This window comes from Falco cherrug, chromosome 1, assembly GCF_023634085.1.
Source record: "Falco cherrug isolate bFalChe1 chromosome 1, bFalChe1.pri, whole genome shotgun sequence".
In the NCBI taxonomy this organism is placed as follows: domain Eukaryota; kingdom Metazoa; phylum Chordata; class Aves; order Falconiformes; family Falconidae; genus Falco; species Falco cherrug.
This window is the reverse complement of record NC_073697.1, coordinates 21,327,037-21,352,417: the sequence shown is the minus strand read 5'-3', so window position 1 is coordinate 21,352,417 and position 25,381 is coordinate 21,327,037. Positions and strand designations below refer to the sequence as shown.

At 41.0% G+C, this 25,381-nt stretch overlaps 1 protein-coding gene across 2 annotated transcripts in view; it reads left to right on the top strand.

Annotated features, from left to right (window-relative positions):
- The first annotated feature begins 107 nt into the window (after nt 1-107).
- LOC102052020 (bifunctional heparan sulfate N-deacetylase/N-sulfotransferase 3) overlaps nt 108-25,381 on the top strand; it is a 70,108-nt gene continuing 44,834 nt past the window's right edge. For both annotated transcript variants that reach the window (XM_055698618.1, XM_055698616.1), the window contains exons 1-2: nt 108-300; nt 8,085-9,211. In XM_055698618.1, coding sequence (XP_055554593.1) covers nt 8,231-9,211 — 981 coding nt within the window. In that variant the 5' untranslated portion in view covers nt 108-300; nt 8,085-8,230. The remainder of the gene's footprint in view (nt 301-8,084; nt 9,212-25,381) is intronic.

Genomic DNA, 25,381 nt, shown 5'->3' with positions numbered 1-25,381 from the left:
GCGGCGGCGCGGGGCCCCGCCTCCGGGAGGGCGCGGCGGGGCGGGCGGTGCTCGCAGCCCCGGGCGGGCGGCCCCACCGCCCCTCGCCGCCCCTCCCCTCCCTCCCTCCCCGCGGGCGGGCCGGGGCCGGGGCGGTGCCGTGCCGCGCTCCCCGCGCCCGCCGGGTGCAGGCGCCTCTCCCTGGAGGAGCCGCCACAGCTCCCTGCGCCCGCCGCCGCCGGGGGACGGGAGCGGCAGCTGCGGCGGGCGGGCGGGCGGCGGGCCCCGGGGCGGTGGCATGGCGGCGGCGCGCGCCTGGAGGTAACGGGCGGGGCGGGGCGGGCGGTCCCTCCGCGCGGTGCCCCCGGCCCGGCGGGGACCGGTCCCCCAACTCGGCGGACGGGCGGGTGCGGGGCTCCTCCGGCAAAGTTGCGGGGCGGGGACCGGCCCGCCCGGAGGCTCCTGCCCGCCGCGGGCACCGGCCGGCAGCGCGGCGGGACGGGGCGGCTGCCCAGGGCTGGGGCGGCGGCGGTGCCGGGCTCCGCGCCCCGGTGGGCTGCGTGCGGACCCGCTTGCGGGGCGGCCTGGCGGGGCTCCCCGCGTTCGGGGCTGGTGCTCTCCGTGCGCCGCTCATCGAACACCGAACACCGCCGGCTGGCGCGGTACCCCCGGCCCCGCCGCCAGATCGGCTGCTGCCCCTCGCCGCTGCCCGCCGCTGCCGTGCGACGCTGTTGCCCTCTAGTGTCTGCGGGCACCGGCCGAGCGCTGCGGCGGGAGCGCAATTGGGCATCCGAGTGCCGTGATTATTGATAACCTCAGGTGTTGGGAGCGACCTGCGTTGCTGGCATCCCGCGGAGAGGCCGCGGTGCGTTACTGCGCGTTTCAGCTGCCGCACGCACCCTTTTGGACGTGGCAGAGAACTCTGATATTATTTAAGTCGCTAGTTGAGGTGCCACAGGGGATTACTTCAAGTTTTGGTGTGGTGGGTTACACTTTTTTTCTTCATAATAAAATGGAAAGTGGGGGAAACGGCGTTTCTTTCACTGCTGGCATCCCCACTGCAGTCTCTCGGAGAGGGGGGGTGAACTCTGCGCCTTAATCCTTGACACAGCTCGTGCCTGGCAGCAGTTGGAGAAACGAGAGGGGGAAGCAATGTGGGTGGGGGGCACAGGCAAGGGAATGTGCCGTGTGTTTGGCTTCAAGACCTTGGACAAATCGTTTAATCTTTCCATAGCGATGTTTCTGTGAGTGGTGAAAAATAATAGGTTTTGTCTCAGAAAAATAGTATGAGATATAAAGTGGTTTGAGATCTTTTGATAGAAAGTATTGTATGAAGGTTAAAGTAGTAATGTGAAGACGAAAGCCAACTTCTGGACTCTTAAAGTCCTCCAAGCTTTCCTTTAAAGTATTTTGAAATACTATATATTTAATCTTTATAAATATCTCTTAATGTCAAATCCTGATGCATGAATTCCTGTCCTGTAAGGTTCTCTAGGAAAGCATGAGGCAATACAGTGTGAAGCTAAGGATCTCATAGGTACAGTAGGAACTAAAAACTGTGTGCCCCGAGGACTTGAAAAAGCATATCTGTCTACCAGAATTGTTGTTCTGCCTAATTTTTTTTTTAAAAATGTATATGAGAGAACATAAGCCCTTCAATATTCACACATTACAGGGTTTGTTATGTGATGCTGAAGGGTCTCGATGACTTCCCTTGACAGTTCACATCTCATCACCATCTTTTCAGGCTGAAAATGTCTTCTTAATATGCAGTCGTAAGATCTCATTCTCAGCCTGGATTTGCTTGTCTGAGTTACCCTCCTTGAATACTTCAGTCAGTAGAATCATGTTGTAAGTAGGAGCACTCTGTATTTGGAGACCAGTTTCGCATTTTCATAATTGATTTAAAATTCTGAGCACTGCTATCTGTCCCAGGTTCGGTTGTTTCCAGATGCACCTTGCTGCTTTCTGCCAGGTCGTTTGTATATCCAAAGATTTCCATTTTAGTAATCCTAATGTAATGACTTCAGAATACTTCTTTAAGGTCTATTTCATAGTGGCTTGCCAAAGCAGGCTTGTAGGTTCAAAGCATTCTAATCAGTGGAGATGTAACTGCTTATATTAACATGCTGAACAATATGTCTATTTTTCATTTATTGTTCATTTAAAAATTACCCTTCATTTAATATATGTTGCTTGGACTGTGGTAGTGGCTAGTTTGGTAAAGAACAGAACCTGAATATAATGATGGGGATTATTAGAAGAGGAGAAAGATACTTAGAAATATGTTCAGGCATATGTAACCAGACAAATGTAATATAGCTGAATAATATTGATGATTAGTCAACTCTGAGCTAGCACCATTTTTTGGCAGTTCTAGATAAAAAGGATTTTTGTTACTAACAATGTATTTTAATGTCTGTACAGAAGTATGACACAACTTTATCATTTCTAATCAAGGGTCACAGTAAGCAGGTGCCCTTGCACAGGCATGAGTTTAAGCTAAACCAGATATTTTTTATATATTTTTTTTTTTTTACTGGGCTTTGAAAAATGTGATTTGAGAGCAATTTCTCATTTGCGTGTGGATATTTTAGCTCAGCCCATTGTTTTAATCTTGATAGTTTTTAACACAACAGAATTCAAGAAGAATGTTTCTTATAGTTTTAAGAATCTTACTGATATTCATGGTGCAACTTGAATAATTTTTTTTGTTTTTTAAATGGTATGCAGTTTTATGTGTCTATCTTTATGTGGGTACCTGCTTTCCTATTGGGTATCTGTTCATTACTGTATGATGATGTGAACCTGAAATTGCTATCATCTGAGGGATATATTATTTTTTTTAGTTCCAGAAAATATAAATACCGATTATGAAATTGAATGGTCAGAACCACATTTCTTTGCAGCTACTGAGTCCAGAACACAGTGTGTTTCTGCTGTGTGGAAAAGCCGGTCTTACAAACCCCATGGAAAGGAGCTGTGTGCACCATGAAAGTCTTCGTGCAAAAAATGTACCACGGAGGACACAATGTTTGCAGGGTTGCCATGACGCTCACGGGGCAGAGACCGTCAGCGGCTGCCTGTGAGCCTGAGCCCAGGGACTGGGTTCCAGGCTGACTGCGAAGACTTCTGGGGACGCTGCTTTACTATTTATTACATAAATCTTACTGCCAGAAAATACAAAAATCAAGACTTATGATTTCATGTTCTTTATGTTCACTTACTGCACCTCGTTAATGGGCTAAGTCCCCAGCCAGTATTGTCTCATGTAAATATTTCCATTAGGGTTATTGTGCTGAAATGATTTGTAGAAGCCAAGAATTTGGTCATTTATGGTTAGCGATGGAACAACAAACTAAGGGAAGCTGCAAATGGTAGGAACTCACCAGGCTCCTTATGGTGCAGTTCAGCTTGTTTGAGTTCATCACATTATTTGTTGTCTTACCAGTACTGCCTTGTTAGTGAATTAAATAAAACCCCAAAACAAACAACAAAACAATTTTTTAAAAAAGCAACAAAAAACCCACAGCTGAAGATCTCTATTCTAATACATCTGTTTCTTCTATCTGTCTGAAGATACCTGTAATTGTGACTACCCAGCAGTACTGCTTAGAATTTTAAATCTTCCAGTTAATAAGGTGATACTTCCTTCCTGTAGTCATGAGATTTTTCATGTGAACTAATCCTGGGCTGCAGTTGCTTCTGCAGTAGATGAGAATGTTATTGAGCATTGCTGTATTCAGAATAAAATACAAAACTTACTTCCATGAGTCAGCTTTCTCTTAGCCAGATCTTCTCCTCCATAGTGTGTCCACAAGTTAAAAAAAAATTAATCTAAATATTCTAAATATTCGAAGATCCCCAATTTTCACGTTGGGGAGGTATTCTGATACCTCATACTTGGAGCAGCACAGGGAAAAGGTTCTGCTCTGAATTTTCAGAAGGTAGCATGAAAATGCGAAGTTCTGTGGAGATGAAACAATAAGGTTCTAGATACAGAACAATGAGGCAGCTTTTATTGCTTCAGACAGTGAAAAAATACCGTACAAATCATTTTGGAGGTAAAATTTCAACTTCATCTTTGTGGAACATTGGATTCGTATAATGTCTGGCACCCGTTTTCAAGTCCTTTGAGATACAGGTGAGACCATATCTTTCTTTCACTGAACACCACATGACTCCATGGGAATCAATGAGCTTAGGCTGCTTATGTTAGCTACAGGTCTTTTTCATGGCTTTTCCACTGAAACAATACTAACGAGCTTGAACTCTGGTGAAGAGTTTCTAGACTCTTTTTTTTTTTTTTCTTTAAGGCTTTTTCCTGTACCTGGATTATTATATTTTTTATTGTATTGCAGTTCAAGCTATCATGACTTCTTCATTTTTTTTTTTAAAATACTGTGTTCTTTCATCATGAAAGTAAGACTCCATAAGTACTGTCCTGCTCTGAGATGCTGCTTCTATCAGCTTACCCACTGTTGATACAGTCTGGATTACGCCCTTGGTCTGGTTTTACTGTTGGTAGTGAAAGGGAACAAGGACCATTTTCCCTGAAGCCATGCCTGAAGCTGTGATAAATGCCACTGTAGTGGTCTTGAGAGGTCCCACAGCATGTTGTGGGTGATGCACACTGAAGATCTCTATACAGTTGTGAAGTCTGGTGCATGATGACTTCCTTTAGCATGGTACTGTTAAGATGCCAGTGGAATACCTAGCAAGTACTGTCGCCTACAGTAAAATGCTGCTGTTCCTCTAGGAAAGCAGCTGTACCCTGTCAGGCTTTGAAACTATTTTGATATTACTAAATGTGTGTTCTCCTTGGGTTTTTTATTTTTTCTGTCAATGTTCTTTTGAACTCTTGGCATGTAAAACAGTCCTTAAATAAGTGAAAATTACATAAGCATCAAGCTGATTGGCGAAAGCATGCATGTAAAACTTGTGCCTTACTCCATTCCATTCCCCTTTCTTCCTGTCTTCAGTGGTGAGGGTGCCAAGTCTGGCTGTGTCCTGCTGGGTCTGGGGAGAATTCCTCATTCCTCAGAGTCAAACCTCACATCTGTCTTGGCATTTCCATCCACTCCTCCCTACAGCTGCACTCTGTAGCCCCAGGAGGTACCTGCAATTAGGAGCTAAGGATAAAATGACAGAAGATTTCTTGACAAAAGTACAGGTTTCTGGGTTGGCTCCAGATTTTCTGCTCCATGGAACGGCATTAGGAACTGCATCCTTGCTGCAAATGTGTCGGCTGCTCCTGCTGCTTACTTTAGCAGCCCTTGGGTTGTAGCCTGTCTGTAACCTCTCATTCAAACAACTCTGTCTAATCAGCCCTTTCTTGCCATGAGCTTAGGTCACTGTAATTTTTCCCTGCTCCAGACAGGATCCTCAGGTTCAGGTGACTGTCAGAAGCATATGCCAGTAAAGAAACTTTTGTATCATGCTGCTGGGAATTCCTCTCGGTAGGACTTTGGTGGTTTCTGTTGTAAGAATAGGGGTATTTTGGGACGTGTTAGAGGAGCTTAGGGCTAAAAGAAGCAGACAGGCATTGTGCTTGCAGGCTGGCTGATGGTTGACTATGTCATTCAAACAAGTTATTCGTGGTACTTTTGTCAGCAAGAGTTGGGCTTTGCAGGCTGGCATCTCTTGTATCCTGGGCTCTGTGTGAGGTAAGCCAGCCAGGTCTGTGGTTATTGAAGATAAGTAGGTGTGTGTACAGCTTTTCTACAGAATGCAGTAAGTATTAATTTTTGCCACTAAATTACAAGTTTCTTGGCATTCAGGCAGCTGAATTGAAAATGCAAAATGAAAAGAATCCTTTGTGTGTGTAATGAAAAATCATCTGTCTGGAAACATCTCTCTGGTTTTACTCATTCAGGGTAGAGTTCTTTCTTTCACCTGACTTCTTACCACATTAAATATCTTTTCTGCTATCTAAGCTGATATTCTTGAAGCTAGCTTGACAAGGATCGGACATTTCAATACTTACAATTGTACTTTGAGTTCTTCTAAAGGTACTTGCAGATTGTCACTCGGTCTATGCCTTCTTCAAATTCTTTTCGGATACATGCACCTAGAAACTAAAAAACGGGGATTATGTCATTTTTGCCCAACACCAATTAATGAGCCTGTATGCTGGGTGAAAGGCAAGTCTTCTCTCTAAAAGCTATATGCGAGCCTTTGTGCAGTTGCAAGTAAGGTTCAAGGCTGGATCTAAGTCCACCCAGAACAGAAAGGGTTAATATGCTGGCATCTGTGAGGAAATGATGAAGAGAGTAGAATATATCCAGAAAGCAGGCTTTTCTGGTGAGATGCAAGTTTAAAGGGAATCTTAGCTGGGAATGAGGCAACTTACATACACTTACTCTTGGTGCTTAATTTTGCTGTTTTGATAACTAGGATGCCGTGTAGTTTCTTTCCCCTTATCTCATTTTCCTACTCTCTTATTTTTACTTTGTGCTCATCATGGCACTGGGAGGATCAGTCTTTGGGACTTAAAGCTGTGGCAGTTTGGCAGTTACATAGGTGCTGTTAAGCCCATTATATTTCTTAACATTTTTGAAAACCTGGAGTGAGAGGCTGCCACCTTCACAGTGTGGGGAGAGGAGCACCTGTCAGTGGGTCAGTGGCACAGGTGCAGGACCTCTCCTTTGGTTTTGCTGCTGGTGGGTTGGTGGTTTCATTTGTTTGGTTGTTTTTGGGGTTTTTTTTACAACTCCTCCTTTTTCTCCCTTTATTAATATGTGATTAGTCTTGTATATGCTCAGATCAGATCAGAAAATCTCTTCAGATCAGAAGCTGACTGTCCTCACCTGCTTCCCGATGCAGTACTGAAGGTTGTCAGCCATTCTAGGAATCAAAATCTCTAACAAAAACCTAGTAAACCTTAGAAAGTACAAAACTTGGGATAGAGCTTGAGTAGGTATCATTTGTTATTATGATCTCTCGAGAAAATTTATTTGTTCCTGTCAGTCTCTACAGAAAAGTTCATATTATATATTGGTTATACTTCTGGAGCTTCTTGATGCTCACTTTTTCAGCTCTATTTTTAGCCTTTTTATTTTTACTAAAAACTGAGCCTGGAAGGATTAAGCGCTGTTTGGAAATGACCATGTTGATGTTACACACGTAGCTTCTCCTAGTCCCATTTACAAATGGGAATGGTTGTGTACTACATTGTGAAGTTACTGTAGCATGTTCTAGATCTTCATACCCTTTAGATATTTCAAAACCTTCCTTTGTAACGTATGGTATTTATGCCTGTCACATCCTTCAGTTGTTTCGTTAGAAACTTCTGACAGCAATCGTACTGTTGGCTTGAACTTTGTTGGCTTTCTTTAGGTACAAGTCAAAGCATAAATATATCCTTAGGTGATCTGCCTCTAAGTTAGCTTTTGATATATTACTTTATTTTCTCAAATTTAAGGGCTGGATTATTTTATGCTTTCTTTATACAAAGAAATACAAAGTGCTTCCAACAATTTGCAAAACAGTACATAGTCCACTAAATGCTATTTGTTTATTTCTAATGTTGCAGGAAAAAGTGTAGCTTTGTTTTAAATATACTCCTGTAATACGTGTAATACAGAGTATATCATTATGTATGTATACAACAGTTAAAATGCGCATGTTTTATAAAGAACTCCTTGGTTCTTCAAAAATTAATATATGATGGAATTTGTTTAACTATGTAGGATGGGGTGTGGGGGTGGAAGGAGGAAGGTTATAAATTTTCTTCAATATTTGTGTTGTCAGCAGTTTTCTACTTGGAGTTATCTTTAGGTAAAAAAAGTTTTCAGAAAAACATAAAGTTCCCTTGAGGCTGTATCTTGCTTTTCAGTGCCTCCTGTGTGTACCCTCTTTTACTTGATCCTCCAGGGTAAGGAGCCTGTGAGATTTAGAGACATTCAGATGCGCATGGCAGCTAATGGGAGCAGGAAGAAGTAACGGTACCAGTGCAAAATTTCAAATTTGCACTATGAAATTTTGAGCTGTTTCTTCCCAAACCTCTGTTTGGCAGTGATTTCTTTGCTCACCATTAGCTTAGGTGCGATGAGACTTCACAAGCATGATGCCTCAATTAAATCTCTGATTTTCTTTTCTTCTAGACTATACCTTCTGTAAAGCTTTGTGGAAGATAGAGGTACGCGCTGCAATGGTGACATAAATATTTCAGAGGACAGGAACAAGTTATTGAGAATCTGTATTTGTTTTTAATGCTGCTGTCAAGAACAATCTAAGGCAAGTAAACAACATGAGTTTTATCGTGAAACTTCACAGACATTTTCAAAGAACAGTTATTTTGCTGGCCACTTTTTGCATGGTGAGCATAGTTATTTCTGCGTACTACTTGTATAATGGCTACAAACAGGAAAATGAACTTTCTGAAATCTCTTCAGAAGTGGAATGTGGTGATCCTCAACTATTGCCATACAAGCTGATGGAGTTGAAGACCATGAAGCCTATTGATCCCCTGAGGACAGATCTTGTAGTGCTGGTGTTTGTGGAAAGCCAGTACTCGGCATTAGGCCAAGATATAATAACCATTTTAGAATCTAGCAGATTTCAGTTTCACATTGAGATTGCACCTGGGAAAGGTGACCTCCCGGTGCTCATAGACAAAAATAAAGGCAAATATGCTCTCATAGTATATGAAAATATTCTAAAGTATGTGAACATGGACTCTTGGAACAGAGGCCTTCTAGATAAGTACTGTATAGAATATGGTGTAGGTGTTATTGGATTTCACAAAGGCAATGATAACAGCTTGCAGAGCGTTCAGTTGAAGGGCTTTCCTTTTCATGTCCACAGCAATCTGGGTATTAAGGACTGTTGCATTAACCCTCATTCCCCACTGCTTCATGTGACTAAATCTTCTAAGCTTGAGAAAGGTCCCTTGCTTGGAAATGACTGGGCGGTTTTCCAGATTAATCACACAGCTTATCAACCAGTGATATTTGCAAAAGTAAAGACACCAGAAAAACTTTCACCACCTGCTGCTATAAGTGCTCTCTATGCCACAGTAATTCATGACCTGGGGCTTCACGATGGGATTCAACGGGTCCTTTTCGGCAGTAACTTGAATTTTTGGCTGCACAAGCTGATTTTCATAGATGCCATCTCTTTCCTGTCTGGAAAGAAGCTCAGACTGTCCTTGGATAGGTACATTCTGGTTGACATAGATGACATCTTCGTTGGGAAGGAGGGAACAAGAATGAACACCAACGATGTACAGGTAAAGTATATGCAGAAACTAATCATCGTTACAGCAAAGTGCCATTTCTTTTGTCTTAAAGTGAGTAGTTATTAGTAGCCAGAACTCACCGAGGATGCAGATCAGTAACTACCAATGCAGATTGTTTGGGCCTTGAGAAAAAAGACAGTCTGTCTGGCTTTGAGTAGTCTCTGATTCCAGGTGTAGCAGTTCCTTCAACCTTCAGGCTAGAGGAGAGTCCATGCAGTGTTGCTTGTACCTCTATGTGAATAAAAGTGTAAGATAAGATGACTTACTGGTTACTGTCGCTTGTTTTCTCTCAAGTGACACACAAGTGCCTGCTGAGCTAAGTTCCACAAGCAGGTTGGTGGGCACCTCTGGATTCCTTCCTACTTAGTATATAGGGAAAATAGTTTCCCAAAAGGAAACTGGAAGACAACTAGTTGCTAAGTAATGGATAAAGAAAAGGGTGTAAGAATGGTAGTGTTTTCACGCACACCACAACCCACCCAACACGCACAATTCTAAACGTAATTGCAGAGTGTTTAACTCCAGCCTGATGGTGGCTTCTGTCTAAGCACATATTCCAGTGGCATTTGCAAACAGCACAGGACTTCAGGGCTGGAGCCAAGAGCTGTTCGTATGTAATGTTCAAGTTGCTAGTCTTACAAGCAAGAGGTAAATGTGGTGAGCAAAAGTAAATGTCAACATAAATTTTCAAGAATAGACTGGATTATTAGCTCTTTGAAATAGGTTTCAGGTGTCAGGAGTTGGTTACAGCATTTCACCTTTCTTATCATCTCTGGTTTATGGCTTTTGTTTGCAAGCAAGGTTTGTGTTAACACTGGTCTTAAAAGCTTGTTCTGTTGCTAAATGACTTGATGATTTCCATTTTAACATTTAAAAACGTACATTCCTGAAGGTCATTTTTCACTCTGTTGTGCTGTTCAAATGAGGTGGTAGTTCTGGGTCAGTAGGAGTAACATCTTAACGCTATGTCTTGCTGTCTACCGTGTTTTCTTTTTGTGAAGAGTGTTGTTACAAAGCAGGTAGATAGAGGTCACCTTGCACAGCTGTACTTGGTCCAGAAGCTAAAAATGTGTAAGGTGCTGATTGCTGCCCTGTTTGCGCTAAAAATGAGGGGGAATGTTTTGTTAGAACTTTCATAATGAAAAGAGGAACTGGGAAAAGGAAAGGCAATGACAGCACAGTGTGCAGTTGATGGTGATTTTTGTTTCATTTTTAGCTAGGGTTTGGGGTTTTTTTCAGTGTTATTAAATTTGCCAAGCTGTAATAACCGCACATATATTGCTTCCTTAAACAAAACGCTTGAACTTGTAGTTACACTTTACTTTAAAATTGCCACATGCACTCTCTTCCTAAGCATTCTCTGCACATGCAATTATAGAGAAGATACACCTCCTAGAAAAGTAGGTGTTTTCCTTATGCAAACAGATTGCATGGGAGAGAGCTGGAATAAAGGTGAAACTCAGTAAAGGGAGTTTCTGTGTAGAACATGATGGCACCATTTGAGGTAGGTAGGTGAGCATGCTTTGAGGAGCTCCTAAGTGCAAACTCAAACTGCAGGAAAGAAATAAGGTCTGACCCACATGACTGGCAAAACTCCTGCTATTCCACAGAAGCAGCAGTTTCTGTTAACAAAATATGTAAAATAAAGCCTGAATAAATCTCTCACCATATTGTGCAGGAGCAGTTTGAAAGAATATGTTTTGTAGTGTTTCTCTATGAGTGACACCACAGGATTGTCATTTTAGGGTAAGTTAGGGTGATTAATTGCCAGAATTATTTACCAGAAACAGGAGGCTGTTGAGACAAATTTGATTAAAGCAGATACAAAAGGATAAACTGTATTGTTTGGGGAGAATAATTTGCAGTATGTCAGAATGTGATCTTCCCAAAATAAAACTGTCAAATTAAATAGAAATAATATCAAAGTGGAAATAACTTTTAAGTAGCATAATTTCATTTATTCAGAACTGTGTTCTGAAACAGTGGAATCTGAAAAAGTGTTCCCTTCTGATTCTTCATCTACTTAAAGTTAAAATGTTCTATTAAACATGTTGTTAGGGCTGTCAGATGCAATGCATCTTCATTACTATTAATATCAAAGGAGTTATCCTCTGTGGCACAATGACATGTGGAAGGAATGAAATAAAATCAATTTGCGGTAGTTGAAAATCCGTTATTGTAAAGTATATTTGCGGATAAATGACATCCTATTAAACAGGAGTGTTTTACTGAGTTCTGCTGCATTGATTGTGACAGAGAATTGTGTGCTGCAAGGGTGAAAATAGGTTGCTAAATGTAGCCTTTGTATAATTTCAGTACTGAAGATTAACTCGTTTCTACTAAGCTTACATTTTAAAAAGTAGCAATATAGAATTGGGTGTAACACTTTTTTGTGTTTTGATTTTGTTTGACATGTCTCCGGTTATGCTCACATCAGGAAGGACTGGGAGCTTGCTGGGAGTAAGGTGAATGTTACTGTATGTGCTCTATTAATGCAAAGTAATTTGCATTAGAACACTTCAGAAACCTCCCAGCATCCAGAGAACCTCTGAGACTGGTTCCACCTGTTCCTCTGTATAGGACAGAGTTCAGGAACTGGAGGGCTGATGCAGAATCCATAGCAAACCAAATCACTCATGATTGACTGCCTAACTCAAGAAGGCAGCGCTTGTCTTGGGTCTTCTGAGACAAAGCTGCTCTCTGTTGGGTGCAGAGGGAACCTGGATTTGCTTTAGGACTGATGCATTAAGCCCCTGAAGCTTGAGCACAAGCGAGCAAGTTGAAAGCTATGTCTGTACTGCTTTTTCGTTGTAAGCGTTAAGATCGAGGGCCATCGCAGCAAAAGGTACCCTGTAGCCCTGCAGAGGTACGGGGTTACTTGTTACGTTTCAATTCACAGAATGACAGAGTGCTGAGGTTGGGGGGTACCTCTGGAGGTCATCTGGTCCATCCCCCCTGCTCTAGGCTGGGCCATGTCCAGGTGCCTTTTGCCTGTCTCTGGGCAGGGAGATCCCAGTTGCATGTAAGATCAGGTTGTCAAGGGAATTTCTTCTAGAAATGCCTGAATGAGATTGCAGAGTGGCCGGAATAGTTAATAGTTGGACGTTAAGCAAAACTGCCCTCTTTAAAGTTTAAAAATTGCTATTACAAGGTTAAGTGGTAATTTTTTGTCAACATTATATATTGACCTCCAAAGAGGTCAAGCCAAAAGCACACCCTCTAAAACGAGTGTCTTCTGCACCTCTAAAGATGAGGCAGTGGTGGTACTTCAGCTTGAGTATCTATAGTGTCAGGGGCATAGGTACAAAGAGCCATTCTGAAAATCCTTTGACATAGTTATCAGCCTAAATCCCATAAAACTAATAAATGGTTTGTTTAATTAAACAACAAATTAAGTTTATTCTAATTTCACCACAACTTCTTCAGGTTTTTTTTTTAAAAAAAGGCCCAAACAACTTTTAAACTGTACGTAAGTGGATTTTTAGCCTACCTGATTGTTAGGGATTTGCCTGTCACTGCATAAAGTCTGGACTGATAGAACATAGTCCTTCAATGTAACGTACTGAGTAGCTGTCACTGTGCATCAATGATAACCATCCATCTTCATATTTATTTACTTTATTTCTATCTTACCAGAGGAAGTTAATGGAAGAGAATATTTTCACAGTCTAATTGCCTTCCACTTTGAAAATAAGCTTGGTAATGTCATTTCAATATTCATTTTTTCAGTAACATTTTTTTTTCCTCTCCTAATGTCTGTCAGACAGAAGGGACGATTATGCTGTGACAAAGTTATATTTTATTTTCCTTATGTCTTTTAGAAGACTAAGAGCCTATGCAGTGCAAATAATTCATGTAAATGGACATACAAAGAAAATCTATCTAGATATCCACAGAGTAAGTTTATCTTAATACACCATGATTGTCCTGGATGATGGTCAACTAATTTAATATCTTTTTCGTTACAGTTTCTCTTTTTGAAATTTTTATGACTGTACAGCACTGAGATTTTTTCCAAGGGAAAAGCAGCTGATAATATGGGGGGAAATTAAATATGATTTTTTTTTTCCCTGTCGACACTTTGTGTGGTGCTGGTGGTCTAGGCAGTAAGTTGGTGTACCTTTTCCTTCATTTCCCTAACACATGCACCTTCCGTGCTTCCTTAAGAGTTGATCACATTTTCAAAAGCAAAAATTAGACCACTGTGAAATTACTTTTTCCAAATAATTAGCTGTGTGATATCCTCTTGACTGTCTTGTCCTTGTGTGCAGTTCAAAAGAGACATTTAAATTTGAAGTCAGGATGGGGATCTCTTCACTTTCTTCATATAAACCTGATCAATCTTTTGCTACACTTGTAATTATTCTTTTATAATTGCCAAGGGAAAAGCTTCAGATTAACAGTGTCCATTACATTATTGGGAAGGGGATGATATATATCTTTTTTTCTGTTCTAATTAGTGAGAGCTTAGGCAATGCGTCTGTTAGTATATGTGCATTGAAATGGGCAATACAGTCTTGAATCTGCAGTCTTTCAGCATTAGAGTCAGTGAAGGTTTAGGCAACAAGAGCCCTTTGTGAATCATCTGTGCCAAACTGCATTCTGGTAATGGAGGGGATTTAGCCAGAAGGAATAAATTCGTAGTATTTTAGTCTCCATCACTTGCACAGTCTGTCATCTTGCCCAGATTTTTAGGTTTATAATGTAGATGTGTATATTGGAGCTAGTCCTCTAAACTTTCTGTAGTAGACAGCGTAGAAAAAATAGCTCATCTCTAGGCAGGCATGGTTAAGTGAATTGCACTTTAAAACTATGTGTTTCTTTCTGTTGTTCACAAAATGCTTCTAGAGTGACTAAGACCAAATATAAACATTTGCATTTGGTCAAACCAGTCTTCTTCCATGTTCCAAAGCCAGTGCTGTCACATTTTTTGTTATTTCCTTTGTGCATTGGTGGCTTAATCTTTTGTTTAATATAATGTTATTTTGTTTAATAACAGATTTCTACCCTAAGAGCTAATTGTTTGTTTATTCAGAATATTACAAATTCATCCACATTAGTCAGCACAGCTTAAATTAATACAGTTGTTTAAAACCCATTAAGTGTCTTTTCACCCTGTGTAGCACATGTGGAAAGAAACCAGAACTTCATGGTAAAGCATACCACTTGGATATAAATTTAAACAATACAGTAATGGACCTTTTCAGTTACTCTTGCATAGGAATCACCTAAATGTTTGCCTCAGAAGAGAGAAGCTTAGATACATTTTGTGTTAAGGCAGAATGGCTAAAAGGTGCAGAAAGCCTGAACTGTCAAGACACAGAATGGTTCCTGTCATAGGAGGAAGTCTAATTCTGTAAGTTAATTGCTTCTTTATTGATAGGATCACATAGAAGGTTATCAGTAAAGAAATGATAGATATGTCATCAAATGTGTCAGCTGCAGAACCACCAGAGATGCTCACATCTATTCGGCTGCACTGGAATCTTTCCTTTGGGGAGAATCAAAAAATCTTCTTAATCACCTGTTTAAATTACATAAGAAATTAACTGTTGAGAACTTTTGTTCTGCTAAATCATTTTACATTCCCCATGCAAAAGCCGTAGTAGCTTTATGCTGTTGTTCAGTGTGCTTACTGGTGTGTACATGTGTTCCTTCTTAATTTGACCTGAAGCTCCTAAGGTATTTTATATTGACTTGGCTGAAATAACAAGTAAAAAGTACATTCTGTCCTTAAAAAGAGTCAAAGAAAAGGAATGTTAACAATGGTGGTGTTTCTGTAGCTGTCTGATGCACTAGGAACACTGATTTAACTTCTTGAGCGTACTGTTTCAGATGTAATAGTGTGGAATATCATGTACTATGAAGCAGTAGAGAATCAGAATTAGATCTCAGAACTAAAATACAACTTTAAAACAAGTGAAAAAAATGTTTTATATATTTTATGGGCTCCTGCCAGCATATAGAAGGCTTTACCAGTCATTCATCTTAAAATTTAACTTCTAAAAGCAATTTGGTTTATGTACCAGCTTATGTGAATTTTAATCTCGCAAGATTGGTACAACTTTTGCTCAGTACAGCCCAGCTTTTGTTCTAAAGAGAGGTGTACTGATGTTTGAAACAGGAAGCTGGATAAAAGCCCTCCACCAGAGGAGGGTGGCTGCAGGGGGGTGACTGGGACACAGGAGAGCTGGCTCTGCCTTGGCTATAACAATTCTGGGACCGCCAGGGTGATGTTGGGAATTCCACGCATGCTTCCTCTTCCCATTCCACAGCTGTGTAAAGCTAGGTACAGCCAAACTCCATGGAGTAAGCATGGCACCAAGAATAATTTTACAGCTTATCCATGGTGTATGAAGACAGAAAACTTGCATGGTAGTGGTGTGTCTAATAATAGCCAGGTTCCACATCGTATCTGTGGGCTGCCAGGCAAACGGAGAGGAGCCTACCTTTTTTGTGTGTTTGGATGCCCCTGTTCAATGCTTTGTGTTGATACACGTATAGGTGTTATATGCAGGAAGGGGTGAGGTTCAGAAATGTTTGCTCAAACCATGCTGCCTCGTTCCCCAGGGCTGTGGGGTGAGCACAGTCCTGCGCAGGAGATGGGTGAGAAGAGAGTGTTTGTCAGAGAGCAGCGCTGGCATGTGCTTCCATAGCTACCCAAGAAGCCGCACTTGTGCCAAATGGTAACTGCATTTGTCCCTTCTTACCAGTTGGCTCAACTATCCACTTTGTTCACCTATACCATAGTTCTCAGGCACAGCAGCTGTAAAACGGATGCTATGTATCTGAGCTATCATGTTCTACATCGAACATGTGAAAGAGAGCGACCACTGATTGACCAGCAGATGTTATTTCCAGCAGAGTCGATTCCTGTTAGCAGTCCTAAGCGTGAGCAGGCTTATAGTTCCAGTGCCATGTCTGTCATGAGGAAACCAAATTTCAGTCGTTGGTCCTGTTGGTTTGGTGGGTTTCGTTAGTTCTGCATTTGTTGAAATTCACGGCTGGTGTTGTTTGTTTTGTTGATGGTATTTTGGGGTTGTTTCTCTAAAATATATAGTATTTTTTCTTCTGCTTATTTTTTGCAATGCTGGAGTAACCAATTTGTTTGTTTTGGTTATGTTTCTTTTTATAAAAAAATTTAAAACCTGTGATAGTATGCCCTTTCATTCAAATGTAAATTTTGAAACAGATTTTGTCAAGGATTGTGCCATCTCCTCCTGTTTTGAATTCAGTGGCAGGGAACAAGAGAAATCCATCTCAGTTGAGCTTTTTTAATTGTCAGAGAGACTGCAGAAACTGCCTGTTGGCATGGTAAATCCCATGAGATCTTCAAAGGCAGTGAGAAAGATTTGCTTCAGGCTCTTCTACCCCAGCACCAGATTTGACTGTGGGTTACACACTCCCTGGTCCTTGGTCTCTCTTCATGATAGAACCAAAGGAAAGAAATCATGGCTTCTGTGAATCCACTGTTGATTTCCCAAATAAGTAGATGTGCACTATGGATACAGTCATCTGCATCTTTCCAGAAATTTGCAGGGGTTTTTTTTTCATTTTTTTAGTTCCCCACATTTCTCTGTAGTGGTGAATACTTAGCTATCCTTAGGCTTACTGGAGCTCTTGTAACAGTGGTGTCTCTGTGTATTCTGATTCCTGCTCTCAGTGGAGTGGAGCGATGTAGCTCTTTTAGTTCAAGCTTAAGCAGTTACACTCACCTGAGATCACCTGGGCTAACTGAATGCTTTGTAACACTGCTGCTATTTTTCCCTTGATTTTGTTATGTGGAGATAACTTTATACTTAAGCATAAGGCTTCCCTTGCAAAGACATCTACACAAATGCTTGTGTCCACCCAGCGTGCCAGCCTTCAGTGATGATGTTTGGCTCACAGCCATGTAGTTAGCAAGTTGTCTTCCTCTCTCCACTTAGAAACTTAAACTTTAATCATGTACATGAATATTCTCATGGATGAGAAGTGTGCAGTATCACATGTGTTATTTCCTTCAAATATCATCCATGCAGCCTAAGCTTGGCTCTGTTTGGCTTGATCTACCTGGCTGTGAAAGCAAAACCTGCCATTCCAAAATGTATGAAGTGAAATGTGTGTCAAGACATACTGAAACTTCCGTGTGCACCATAAGATGTTCAAATCTACTGGTTAATTTGTCTCCACTAAAACAGTTTATTTCAGTGTTTCAAGATTAGTATTTTAAAAGCTGCCCATTGTTCACTGAGTAGCAATGTTCAGGAGCAAAGGAAGGATGCTCTGAGATGGCATTTGCTGGGCATGACTTTTCCAGAGGTAAAGCACCGGACTGGGGGCAGAGTTCTGGCTCTGTCTGCAGCACACCTGGAGGCATAATTAACAACAGTTAGGTGCTGAAGCAGCTTTCCAGCCTCCTGGCAGTGTGTCCCTCAGCTATTCTGTAAATCCCTCTCCTTCCTTAGTTTACAGGTTCTCTTGGTTCAGAAAACACTTTGATAATAGAAATAATAATAATGCAACTACAGCTTACCACAGAGCTGTACAGATTTGTTGCGGTACTGACGGCTGCTGCAAGGTTTCTCCTGGGCTTTTTCACACGACAAGTTAACCATCCAATTCCTGCTGTTAGTGGAACTGAATAAAACTTTCACAGTCATCAAATAAAAAAAACCACACCACAGGTAGATCTAGAAATCCAAGCAATTAACTGTAAAACATGATACCAGCGTTGAGCCTGCCTCCTTCCCCATCTTCAGTCACATCAAGAAGGCACTGTCTGGCAAAGAGAGAAAAATTAATGTAGAAGTGGGACTCTCTTTCTTAGTTTCTTTTGCATGGAATGTCCTTTCTTCTTAGCTGTTCAGTCTGAAAGAAGTCAGTGCAACTATGTGACTGATTCTTGGTGATTATGCTCACAAAAGAAAAGAAAAGCGCTTGGTTGCCAGTGTATATCTAATCCCTCATGGAATAACAGTGCTCTATCTCCAATTCCAGTTTCTTTTCCTGCGCAAACGTCAACACTTGTGTAAGTGTTACTCCCTATTGAACAATTGACAGAGCATAAAAACCTTATGCCCAATTTTTAACAATCTTTACAATTTAGGGTGCTCCTTCTGATACTTTGCGGTCCTGGAGATGAGTTAGTGTTGCTCCTTAAAATGTATTTTCCTATTTGGAATAAATCATAAGTGAAATACCATTTTATATATAATTTTACAATATTACAATAATTTTGCAAATTACAATACATTTGCAAATAGAAATAGTGGAGAGGACAAATAAAAAGTCAGCGACTGTGTAAGAGTAAGGCTCTGTGGATTCGTTCCAATCCAAGCCAGTAAATTAGAGGGACAGCAGCCATGCCGTGCTGTGCAGAGGTAGGGCTGGGAACACCACGGGTATTTCCATGGAGCTGTAAGCCACACAGCTCTACGCCAGGCTCCCATTCAGTGTTAGCACGGCTGGGAGTAACCCAACTGTGTCTTCTCCTGTTTTAAAGCAGACTTGGACTAAAATAAGTTTTTTTGATAAAACTCTAATGGCATTCAAAAGGAGGCTGAAAAAGAATTTTGCATTGATGTAAAAAGTGGGCTTTTTATGCTGCAAAACATTTCTGTTATCCCTTGTCCTTTCTCATTGCCTTTGTTAAAGGTAATAGAAATGTTGGAAGTCGTAATCCAGAAAACATCCTAAAACCAAGATGAATACTAAAATATACCTGAGTTTTTAACATAAGCGGGGTTGAAATTCAAGCTGTCTATGAAGGCTATCATTTTACATCAGGAAAGTACTTCATCTTAGTAACTGAGGAGGTTTCTAGAATATTGTGTTCAGTTATGCACCACTTAATCAGAAATATTCAGAGAGTGTGTAGGGACACCAGCATAGTCAGGAAATGTCTGAGCAAAAAATTAAAAAATAAAGGCTAAAGAATTCGGTAAGTAATGATGAACAAAGCAGAAAGCAATAGGCTGCAGATGCCTGCAGGGTATAAACAGTGAGGATAGATAAAAATATTTAATGTAAGGCACAGAGATACTTAAGTGTAGGCTGAATAGCCAATAGAAGGCAGAATAGAGTAGAGGCTAATAACCAAAAGGAAGTAAAAGGATTATGTAAGTCTTTAAAAATTAGACTTGGCAAAAGGGTATGAAATACGCTATTGGAAGGAATATAATATTGGCAGGGAATTTGTACTAAGATATATTCTCAATCTCTTACAGTATAATCAAATGCAGAACTCTGTCTGGATTCCTGTGTGTCAGTTTGAGGCTGCAAGTGTAGAATTTGGCAAGCTGGGATGTTTATCTACATAGATCTACTTTCCGTAATCCTGTCTTTTAGAAATGTCTTTTGTGCAAAAACAGGAAAGATGTGTATTAACACCTCTAGCAAAATTATCCCCCGTGTTTCTCTTCTTAATGTCCTGTGTTTCACTACAGTCTCGGCTGTTTTTCTGCTAAACTATATCCCTTAGACTAGGTACTACGTAGGAGTCAATGAAACTGTCCAAATTTTTATTAACTTCAAGTTCTTAACATCTTTTCTTTGTTGACTACATAAAATCATAAAACTTTTTATCTGTTATTTCATGCAACTTTGTCTTGCTTTCTCTTTTTCTGTCATTTCTTTGATACCGACACTCATGTAGCAGGGGAATTTCATTCAGCAACTTAAGGACTACTCACAAAGACAAGGAAAAAAAATACGTATTTGTGACCCTTAGCTGGTGAGCAAGCTGAAAAGTGAATTCCCAGCTGTTTCTGACATGTAGCTTTCCAGGCAGAAAGAGAATACGAAAATCTATTTGATCAGAGAGATTTTTATTTTTTCTTTCAATAAAGGTGGAGCATAGAGAGAAAAAGACCTTTTGGTATGCCTCGGCTCACCCCAAACATAGGTACAAAGACAGGTAGATATTTTTAATCAGATACATTATAAGAGAAGCACAGGTATCGTGTTTTGCTCTATTAGGGGGAGAAGAAAACAAACCAAGAAACATCTGTGAATGGACTTCATCATCAGTGTGTTGCGCAGCCTGTGGAGTAGTCAGTGTATTTAACATGCTAGTGATGTGGTAATTCTGTCGTGCTTTAATAAATTGGGGGAGCAACCAGCTCTACTGTGATTTTTATACAGAGGGTTTGAGTCTTGATTTATTTCCACTGTATTTGTTCTCTAGTATATAAAACTAAGCATTAACACAAATATTGTGCTTGTCTAGAAGCTTCAGTCTTATGAGGGGCAGAAAGTATAAACTAAGAAGCAAACAAAGCCCAGAGTGTTTCTTTTTGATTGGTAACAACATTTTACGCATAGCTTGTATCCAGTATTTTTTTCAAGCTACCTAAATAGCAGCTTCTTACACATTGGTCTGTGGACTTGAGTTTTTCTGTGATCGCATAACAGAATTATATTGTAATTGTGGCCACTGTTACTCAGTGATCACTTTCACAATGATGGGAAAATATTGTAAAAGTTTAAATGCTTTGAATTTTATGTGCTCTGGAAAAACAGATGAATACTACCTACTGTTTAACTGTGATCATCTATATAATGATGTAGACAAAACATTGAAATCTTGTTTATTTAAAATTCTGCTGAGCAGGAAGCACAGCTTTCAGGTCTTATGGAGACAGGTGAGTCTTAGTTTATCCAGGCGTGGCCATTGAGGTCTGGAGAATACTGACATTGAAGGAAAAAATAATACTGAATGTTTTTTGGAAGGCCATATTTGCAGAATGTTGGAATTTGATGTATACAACAGACACCCCATTTTTACTTTCATTTCTTAAAAAAATTGGGTATTTTTCATGTCCCTCTTTGTCAGTCCAGCAATGAGATTGAAAGAAGCTATATTTAGATTGGACATAAGGAATTTTTTACAATGAGGGTGGCGAGGCGCTGGCCCAGGCTGCCCAGAGCAGCTGTGGTGCCCCATCCCTGGCAGTGCTCAGGGCCAGGCTGGACGGGGCTGGGAGCAGCCTGGGCTGGTGGGAGGTGTCCTTGCCCATGGCAGGGGTGGGTGGAACTAGAGGATCTTTGGAGGTCTCTTCCAACCCAAACTGTTCTGTGATTCTATGGTCAATCTAATGACGTTTGAACCTGCTGACAGATAACGCGCTGTTCTCAAAGGCTGTAGAATTCCTGCTGGCATCCTGGAGTTCAGCATGGGGCAAGGCCTGTACACAAAAGCCATGCCTGCACTGAAGCAGAGGTTTCAGAGCGAGCTCTGCATTTATCCTTCACTGCGAGCTGCCCCTGGCTGATCCACGTGCTGTGCCTCGGAGCCAGCGATAGCACGTACTGTCCCTTTTTCATCTAGACAGGCTGCGTGGGGCAGAGCGGGAAGGAGGTGCTTTGGGGACCTAATGGGGAGTAGCCCTTGTCCTCCAGCCAAGCTGCTTGCTGTGCATGTTGGCTGCGGAGAAAGCTAAAGCTGCAGCTGGCGTGTGAGGAGGCATTAAGAAGCAAACGTGCTGTTCATAATGAATGTGCTACTAGGAGCTTGGATAATAACCTCTGTTCTTTCTGAGCTGGGTGACTATAAAATATATGCACCGTTAGACTGAAGAGCTGTGCCATCCTTTTAAATTTTATGACAAAATATTGTGCGTCCTACCAAACAAGACCTGAAGCTGTAGAAGCGTGGGTTGTCTGATGAGGGGATGCAGAGGTATAAATACTTTGTATCCGAGGTTGTTATTTGAACCTGAGTTTTTGAGGCCGAACACTTACTGGTAGATAGACAAATGTCAGCATGGATTGGTGAGCAGCTCTTACAGTTTATCTACTGCTAATGGGATGCAACAGAGGCAAGGCAGACGAAGCAGGCAGAGCAAAGCAGCCCAGAAGTGACCTGGAACAGGGTCTGGACTGCTCCATCACCCCAAGAGATGGCTGGTCATGCTTGGCGCCGAGGCAGCTGGGCGAGGGGTGTGCGTGGCTTTGCAGCGCACCCACCTGAATTCTCACGTTGTGACTAACAAACCTTGGCTTCCCACTGTACTGGCTTATTAACAGTCACCAGATCACAAGAACTTAACTGGATAAACATGAAGAGATTTTAAATGCATTTTAGACGTCACTTTTGGTTGTACTTTGAGTTCTGTTATGCTCTGAGAACTTAACCTCTTCGTACTTGGTGTTTCATAAACAGACAAAGTGTTAGACAAAAATGCAAGACCCAAAAAGTTTTCTATTGAATCCTGTCTGACCAAAATCCAGGGGAAAAGATCATATGCAGCAGTTGGGTGTTTATTAGTTCTATTTCAGTTGGCCCGGGGGGGGGGGGGGGGGGGGGGAAGGAAGGGGGGTGGTGTTTGACCTTTAATTAAAGGAAATGCAGGACTTTATTTCTGTTAACTACAGAATAATGAGATCATTTAGCTGTTTAGTAACAGTAACCTCTTTCATCAAAGTATAGTTTAATCAAGAACTAATAACATAGAATTTCATATGGAATCCTGAAAACAGCATGCTAATTACTTTACCTTATTAAAAAGTATTGACACCAAGCATTTAAATCCTTTAACTTACCTTGCCATAATTGGCTTATTCTCATTAGCCGCTATCTCAACCTCCGAGAAGTAAGAAGCTGGTGAAGGAAGTTAGAAATATTTCTTAAATCTCTTGGTTGTACAAATGATTTACCTAGATGAAAGAGCCTAATTACTCAAAAATTTATATTTGGACCGCCATCAAGGTCATTATTGTGTGTGATATTAAAAATACCTACAAAGGAAGGCCCAGTGACATTAAAACTGTGTGTTCTGATGAAAAAAACTTTCGAATGAAATCATTTGAGACAATGTTTTCCAAAGTGGCTACATATATTTGTAGTATCCTTTAGTAGACCTTGAATTCAGATACCTAGTTGCGGAGACTGTGCACATAAAATAAAGTTGTGGCACCTGAGGGTTTTTTTTAAATCAGGTCCGGTGTGTCTTAGTTTTTCAGTGTCCAATATAAGATACACGTAATTGGGCTCCAGCCTGATATCTCATCTTACTGACACTTTGAAGAGAAGCTGCATTACCTAGTTAATGGTGCTTATTGAATTTATTGGAAAGGCTCACACTGACTTCTTCAGCTGGTGAGCATAGACCCTGATATTATAGGAGGTCAGGTAGGATACTCGGGTAAATGGATCTGGCAAACAGTCCAGATCAACCCAAGCAATCAGTGGGAGCTTTGCCTGTCCTGCACATTAAAGGCTCCAAGGCATCTCTGTGTGATAATTTCAAAATACAATTGCTGCAGGTAGAACCTAGCTGTCAGTAAAGTACAGTAAATACCAAGTCACTGAAACCAGGTACTTCGTTTCATCTCCAGGGAATTTCTGCGCACATTTTCTGTTTTAAACTCTACCATGCTACATGGCCCTTTGTAAATAGGCATCCTACTGGCATGTGGTACTGTTGTAACTGTTACATCTTTTGAAGGACTTGGTAGACTTATCAAAATCCATGGTTTTAACTGAAAGAATAATTAGTTTCTTGAAGCTACTGTATCTTAAACTTAAGTTTCATCCTCTGCCCCATTTTAATTTTGTTGTACAAAGTAACAGGAATTGTTGTCTTCAGCTCATGTGGAATCTGATATTTCATAAACTTGAATATATGTACCGTCAGCAGTTTAGCTTTTCCAGCCCTGTTTCATGTCTTTCTATTTATGCTGGCTTGTGTCCTCTTGGACATCTCGCTTCCACCAAACTGTAGAACACAGTTTAGGGTCTATTTATAATTTATGGTCTCTGCCAGCTAAACACTTGGCAGGAAAAGCCGAGGATTTTCTTTGTTTTTTTCTCTTGCCCTCTCCTGTAGTGTCAGATCTGTTAGGAGAGTACAGTCAAAAAAAAAAATTTAAGTATTCCTTTCCTTTTGTCTGAAGGATATTCAGAATATTTTTTCAGATACACCCAGTATGCCCAAAGCAATTATTCATTCTCCTGCATAGATTAAATGTTTATGGTAATGGGTGTCAAAATGCTAATCTTGGAAATCCAGAAAGAATAGACGTTGAATTTTAATGATGTTCCAAAATACATAATTTATCATGAGGGAAACATTTTTCCTCAGTAGCAAAATAGTTTAATAGAATAATGATTCCCAGCCATTTGGGACGGACCTTCGTGGAGACTGTCTTCCATGCTTCTTGCCATGCTGCCTCTTGCTGCCTCCAAACACCCCAAATTCTTGGCGACTGCCTTCCCATCCCTCATCGCTGCCACAGTTTCTTGACCACCTGCCATCACGGTCTCAGCATTTCTCACTTTCGGGCCCTGCTGCACTGCTGCTACACCATTTGTTGTGGATCCCTCCCCTTCCCTCTCCCTTCCCGAGTCAGCGTGTCCCTGCTCCTGCCTTTCTGCCATCCCCCTCAGCAGTGCCGGGATAAACCTGGGGACTGATAAGTAGGCATGGCTGCTTGGCCTGGCCTCTCCTCTGTGCCACATACTGGCTCTGATGTGGGACACTTCACTGGAGCCTTTAAGTTTAGGGACTGGTATATAAAACCTGATAAAGCAAATCTCAAAATATATCTGGGAAATTTTAAAGACTGTTTGTTGAACTCTGAAGAGCAACACAACACTCTCAAAATCATAATTTTTATATGTGTCATAAATGCAAACTTCAGTCACATGTGTGTTACGTTCCTCAAAAAACTTGGCTTTAGTTCTGTTTCTTCCCTCTTTTGCAGGGGTTAAACCAAGGAGGAAATAACATACAGAAAATTAAAGCTACTTCTGCATACAAACTCCCATAAAGGGGCTTTGTGTGCTTTCACATTACACTTTCTATTAATTTCTTTTACCTTTTCAGAAGGTATGTGCCTTTATTAAAGAGCCAGTACAGCATTAGATGTTTTCCTCAAAAGCAAAGTAATTCCTAATGTAATGGCTCCTTTGATAGCATTGTTAGACACGAAATAGTAAAGCAAGAGTTGAGAGATGTGATCTGCTTCCCAAAAAAAGGAGGAGGAGGTAGCCTTTTTGGAAAATTACGAAGCTGGCCTTGCTTTTGTTACAGACATGAAAGCATGCACTGATTGGAAGTTCAATATACTATTGCTCCAGCATTGTGAGGCTATGTCTGTGTGCTTGCCCATCTAGTTAAAATTCGTGTGATTACAAGTAAAATTAACAGCATTTTGAGCTATTCCGCTTTTCAAGTG